Here is a 6,088-nt window from a genome sequence, read left to right as displayed (position 1 = left end):
CAGGAAACAGTGCTTTGTATGTGTCTGAGATGAAGTAAACTCAGGCTACTTGTTATTTATTATCAGGCTGAGACTGTTTGTTGTTGTTGTAATAAAAATGTTTGTTTGTGTTTTGTTTTGTCATATCATGGCACTGTTCAGTCCCTGTCTTTTATATAAATTTTAATTCTAGAAACTTGCCTTTCTCACAAATATGTTGTTCTTAAGTTTTTGCAAGCTGTAAGTGTATGGCCAATTGTCTTATCATTATGATTATTGACTTGGTTCATTGGCATAATTAAAAACATATTAACATATGTTTTCTCATTAGCATTTTATTACAATGAGTATAGTTTTATTATAATTAATATAATTCATATGCTTGAAGGGATGGAGAGTTGAGATCAACTCCTTTATTAAACATTGGTCTAATTAACCTTTTGGGGACGAGTAAGGGACCAGTTGTCTCATTGGTTATTGGGCCTCATCCTCTATGGTCACCAGCTTCTGAGCTCTTCTTCTATCTGGTTATTAATTGAATCACTGATGCTTGTCAGTCTTTCCTGTTTTGGGCACAGTTTTTACTTTTTCCTTGTTAAACTTTATTTTATTCTATCTTGTTGATACAGTTATAGATCACTTACCAAAACCGAGTGAAATAAAGCTTAACGTATAGCATATGTATTTGACACATCTGCTTAAAATTTCAAAAATTATGTATAGCAATGCTTTCCCACTTTTTAAAATTAAAGGACAAGTAAACATAGCCCATCAGATCTATCTTTCCTTTGAGCCAACAACCACTTTTTGCCTCTCATTGTAAACTTCTATTATTTGAGTATCATTTAGAATGCGTTGAACTTTTAAGTTTCAAACTATTCCAATTAACACCTATATCCTGTTAGGCATGGTGGCTCAAGCATGTAATCCTAGCACTTTGGGAGGCTGAGGAGGGCAGATCACTTAAGCTCAGGAGTTCAAGACCAATCTGGGCAACATGGTGAAACCCTGTCTCTCCAAAAAGTACAAAACATTAGCAGGGTGTGGTGGCACATGCCTGTAGTCCCAGCTACTCAAGAGGCTGAGGTGGGAGGATCATTCGAGCACAGAAGGTCAAGGCTGCAGTGAGCAGAGACTGCACCACTGTACTCCAGCTTGGGTGGCTAAGTGAGACACTGTCTCAAACAACAACAACAAGAAACCCAATTATATTCATTTTTGCTATTTTGTTATTGCTCTATGACGCACAAAGTGTGCATCATTAGAATGCAAAGATCAGTTAACTTAATGTAGATCAGAATGCTCTATACAAAGGAACCATGCAAAGCATCATATAAAAAAGCAAAAGGGGGGAAAAAAGGAAAAAGAAAAGAAAATTTAAAAAGTCACACATTAAGTTTAATGCTTGAACTTTATTTTGGAGAGAAAATCTTAGAAAGATACAAGGTACACAGAGTGAAATATTTTTCTCTTTTCAGGACCTTGGATTGAATCTTGCACTGTTTTGGTTTCTATCTAGGAAGCTCAGCGACAGCAGAGTTTGTAGGTGCGGCCCTTGAATAAGCACTTCCCGGAGTGGAACTCAGGGGTATAACAACGGCCGGTTCGGCAATAGCAGGTGCGTCTCGCCTGAGAACCTGTGGAAAGAAGAGAGGGTCAGGCACAGGGAGGGAGGTGGGGAAAAGGATAGGCAGAGCCAGACTAACTGAGATAGTCTAAACAACAGACACTGTATCAGTCATGTTAGGATAGAGAAAATTCATGTCTTTGTCGTAAATGACAAGAAATCGTACTAGCTATGTGTTAGTCATGCAAGATCATAGTTCTTTCCCCATCTGAGTCCATCCAGGAAATGTTTATTACCTGCTCCCTGGTAAAACAATATACTTCTCAACCTCAGGGTTACCCACTCTTCATTCTGCTTAATCCATACCCCTAATCTTGACCTCCATGTATGATCTGCATGTCCTAACAAGGCTCCCTAATGCACCTGCATCCGTTTCTGAGATGCTGCATTGTGCACGCTCATGTTATGGACTCAAATACTTTGGTGCTCAAGGAGTCTTTGAAGACCTTCCAAATTCAAATTCTTCATTCTCTCTCTCTCTCTCTCTCTTTTTTTTTTAAACATTTTACTTATGTACTTATTTTAATTGACAAATAATAATTGTGTATATGTATGAGACAAAATATGATGTTTGGATCTAAGTACATATTATAGAAAGATTTAATCAAGCCCTTTAGCCTACATTGAAACACATCCATAGGTTCCTCTCTAGGTTCTAAAAGCTTTACCAATGGACAAAGTAAAATATTCTCTCCATAACTAAGTCTACCCATTCAGACCTACAAATACCTGGTCAGTATAGCTCTTTCTATCTTAAAAGTAGCAAATTTCACAGAAATATCTTGAAACTAAAAGTCTTAGAAGAAAGAAAATCTTTTAGATGTCTTCGGTTCTCACTGATTAATTTAGAGATGAGAAAATCAAGGTCCAGGAAGATTAAGTAAAGTCACTCAAGGGAGGTAGACTTTTCCACACTTGATACCAGAGCCTGTCTCCAATCCTTTTGTTCTAGATTTTGCAGATCTGCAAGATTGATGTCTCCTACCTGAGGCTCTAAGAGTAGAGAGTCCATTTTCTTCAAAGGAAACAGCAAGGTCCTGGTCGTCTTCCCCAGGCTGCTCCTGGGTTGCAGCCTCATCAGCTCTTTCCTGGAGTGACTCAGCCTGGGCCTGCAGGGCGAACAGGAGAATGGCAGCAAGGATGGCGAGCGTCCTCATGGCTGGGGTCACCTGGAGGAGGGAGAGCAGGTGTGGATGTGTGGAGAGTGAGGAGTGAGCCTGGATTTATAGCTTTGCTGGGAGAAGGCCTGAGACAGAAGCTGCAGTGAGAGGAGGTGGGCATCAGTGAGAGGAGGTGGGCATGTGATTGGGAGGGGAAGGGCTGCCTTCGCCCTCAAGATTCCTTTGATGCTCCTCTTTCTCCCGCCTTTCATCACAGAGTGAGTCTGTATGCTTAATGCCTCTTCTTGATCCAAGCTGTTAATGATGATAAGGGCATTACTATCCTGTCCTGTTTCCCATCTGCTTGAGTATTTACTTTTATATATTCAGACAAGAAAAGTAACAGTGCTTTCATTCAATAAATGTGGGGATCAAATGCCTCTTGTTTTCCGAAGATGGTCCCTGGTACTCTCTGAATGACTCTCTGGGGTCAGATCTGGTTCCCAGTGGAGTTGAGAGTTAATCCATTGCAGGATTCAGTGATATTATTAGCCTCATGTAGGAGGCTTTTGAGATCTTGAGGTGAGTAGTCTCCTGCCGGGGCCAGTGTGGACAGGACAATGACCTTATCAGCTATAGGGGAAATGAGTTCAGTAGACTAGTAGGCCAAGTTTATCAGATTAAAATCAAAATTCAGATTTAGTTCAAGAAGTTGGTGTGATCTGAATGCATCATATACAATGTGTAGCAGGTACTTCTCTCCACTTTGAGGAATATCAAAGTAATTTAGGTGCCTACAACCCCTTTCTGAGATCTTTTATTTTATTTTTATTATTTAGTTTTAGAAAATTTTAAATCATACACAAGGAACAACATTCAAAAGGTAGAAGAAGTAACAAGTTCTCATTTCTACCCCCAGGCCTTCAATTCTGACCCAGGAATCCATCACTATTAACAGTTATTCATAGTATTCTGTACTTTGCTTTTATCACCTGTATCATGGGCACTTTGTATATCTAAACACATGGAATGCTGTTATAATTTTTAAGAGCCTTATACTATCCCAGGGTTTGTATATGCCATCACTTATTTTTTTCTATTGATAAAATATGATAAAATTAGTACAATTTGCTTATTCTTAAACTTTTGCAGTAATAAGTAAAGTTGCAGTGATTATCATGTATATATGTCCTCTTACCCATATGGATAAACTTATAGAAACAGAATTGCTGTGTCAAAGAATGCATCTTAAGCCAGTATGGTGGCACTTGCCTGTAGTTCTAGCTATTTGAGAGACTGAGGTGGGAGGATCATCAGAGTTCAATACCAGCCTGACAACATAGTGAGACCCCTTTCTCTTAAAAACAAAAAGAGACTATATCTTACCTATTCTTAAGATATTACTATGTATTTCTATAATATTACCATATTTGATACACATCCTTTGGTGCTCAGTAGGCCCTTGGAGAACCTCTACATTTGAATTCCTCATTTAATTTTTTTTCAAATTTGTTTATTTTTAATTGAAAAATAATTTTTGTGTATATTTGCAGGGTATGATGTGATGTTTGGATTGATAATCACATGGCAGAAACACTTCGGCTAATTCAGATAGCCATCACCTCACCAACTTAATTTTTTAAGGAGAATTACAAATCGAGTCCTTTAGCAGTTTGAAAGATACAATACATTACTCTTAACTGTAGTCACCTTGCAGTGCCATAGATCACTAAGACTCTCCAGCATAACTGAAACTTTGTACTCTTGGCTCAACATCTTCTCTTTTCCTATCCCTCCCTCTCACCCACCTCCAGCTTCTGATAACCACCTTTGTACTCCAGTTCCATAACATCGACATTTTAACATTCCATGTACAAGTGATAGCATACAGTATTTGTCTTTCTGTGCCTAGTTTATTTCATTTAGCACATTGTCCTCTGGTTCCAACCATGTTGTCATGAATGAAGAATTTCCTTCTTTGAGACAGAGTCTCGCTCTGTCACCCAGGCTGGAGTGCAGTGGCAGGATCCCGGCTCATTGTAACCTCTGCCTCCCGGGTTCACGCCATTCTCCTGCCTCAACCTCCCGAGTAGCTGGGACTACAGGCACCCACCACCACGCCCGGCTAATTTTTTGTATTTTTAGTAGAGACGGGGTTTCACCGTGTTAGCCAGGATGGTCTCGACCTCCTGACCTCGTGATCCGCCCTCCTGTGTTTCCGTTTTTTCTTTCTTTGCAGAGAAACTAATAGAGTGCATCTCCCACTTATTCTACCTCATGAAAATGAGAGGATCTCAATCAGATCTGTAATATCTATACTAATTATTTGAATTCGTGAATTAACAGGGAGACTGGGAGGGACTAATTTCCTGCATCAGTGATTCCAGCTTTCATGGCCCTTGTTTTACCCTGGTGGCCATTTAGCACCAGGTTTTAAACCATGTGTATTTGTACTGCTGCTCTGTTTCTCACTGGACATTGCTGAGTTTGCAGATAGCATTGCATGATTGCTTCCTAGCTGACATCTCTCTGGCATTGTCTCTCTGAATCTCTAGAAATGACTAAAGAAACAATTTGGAACATTTTTATTCCAGTTCTAACCTTTCTCCATGAATTCTGTCATGTGTTTGATCACCCAGAGTCGTCGTTAATTGGGGAACTTGGTATCTTCAGTCTCTCTTCATCCTTCTCTTACCCCAAAATTAATTGGGTGAGCAGGAAATTAGTCCCTCCCAGTCTCCCTGTTAATCCATGAATTCAAATAAATATTATAGATATTACAGATCTGATTCAGATCCTCTCATTTTCATAAGGCAGAATAAGTGGGAGATACACTCTGTTAGTTTCTCTGCAAAGAAAGAAAAAACGGAAACACATGTCAAACACCCCAACCTCTCCACTGTACTCTAAGGGTCTGTCTTCTCTCTCACTCTCTCAAGGCAATAGCATGACTTGACACTCTCTAATTTTGTAGGAGTCACTAAGAATAAAGACAGGAGTTTGGACTGGCACAAAGGTTTAGAAGCCCACACAATCTCACTTGTAATAACACTCAAAAATAAAATTCTTAGAAGTAAATTTAACCAAACAAGTGAAAGATCTGTACAGCAAAAACTATAAATATTGATGAATAAAACTGAAGAAGACACAAATAAATGGAAAATTATCTTGAGTTCATGGATTGGAAGAATTAATATTATTAAAATGTCTGTACTACCCAAAGTGATCTGTAGATCCTCATCAAAATTCCAACGCAATTTTTCACAGAAATTAAAAAAACACTAAAATTGGTATGAAATCAGAAATGACACCGAATAGCCAAAGCAATCTTGAGCAAAAATAACAAAGATAGAGGTATCATGCTCTCTGGTTTTAAAATGTA

The 6,088-nt window shown here is 38.8% G+C and overlaps 1 protein-coding gene across 2 annotated transcripts in view; it reads right to left on the bottom strand.

Moving 5' to 3' along the window:
- Nucleotides 1-1,376: 1,376 nt before the first annotated feature.
- The window catches only part of LOC105550687 (neutrophil defensin 6-like), a 95,773-nt gene continuing 91,061 nt past the window's right edge, over nucleotides 1,377-6,088 (bottom strand). Inside the window, exons 1-2 of one of the 2 annotated variants that reach the window (XM_011995670.1) lie at nucleotides 2,592-2,763; nucleotides 1,378-1,616 (exon numbers count right to left, since the gene is read on the bottom strand). In XM_011995670.1, coding sequence (XP_011851060.1) covers nucleotides 1,504-1,616; nucleotides 2,592-2,763 — 285 coding nt within the window. In that variant the 3' untranslated portion in view covers nucleotides 1,378-1,503. Of the gene's footprint in view, nucleotides 1,617-2,591; nucleotides 2,764-6,088 lie in introns of those variants that run through there. The other variant, XM_011995669.1, reaches the window with a different exon arrangement.

Source organism: Mandrillus leucophaeus, unplaced genomic scaffold (genome assembly GCF_000951045.1).
Source record: "Mandrillus leucophaeus isolate KB7577 unplaced genomic scaffold, Mleu.le_1.0 Scaffold495, whole genome shotgun sequence".
In the NCBI taxonomy this organism is placed as follows: domain Eukaryota; kingdom Metazoa; phylum Chordata; class Mammalia; order Primates; family Cercopithecidae; genus Mandrillus; species Mandrillus leucophaeus.
Note: the sequence above shows the minus strand (reverse complement) of the source record. Positions and strands in the feature narration are given on the sequence as shown.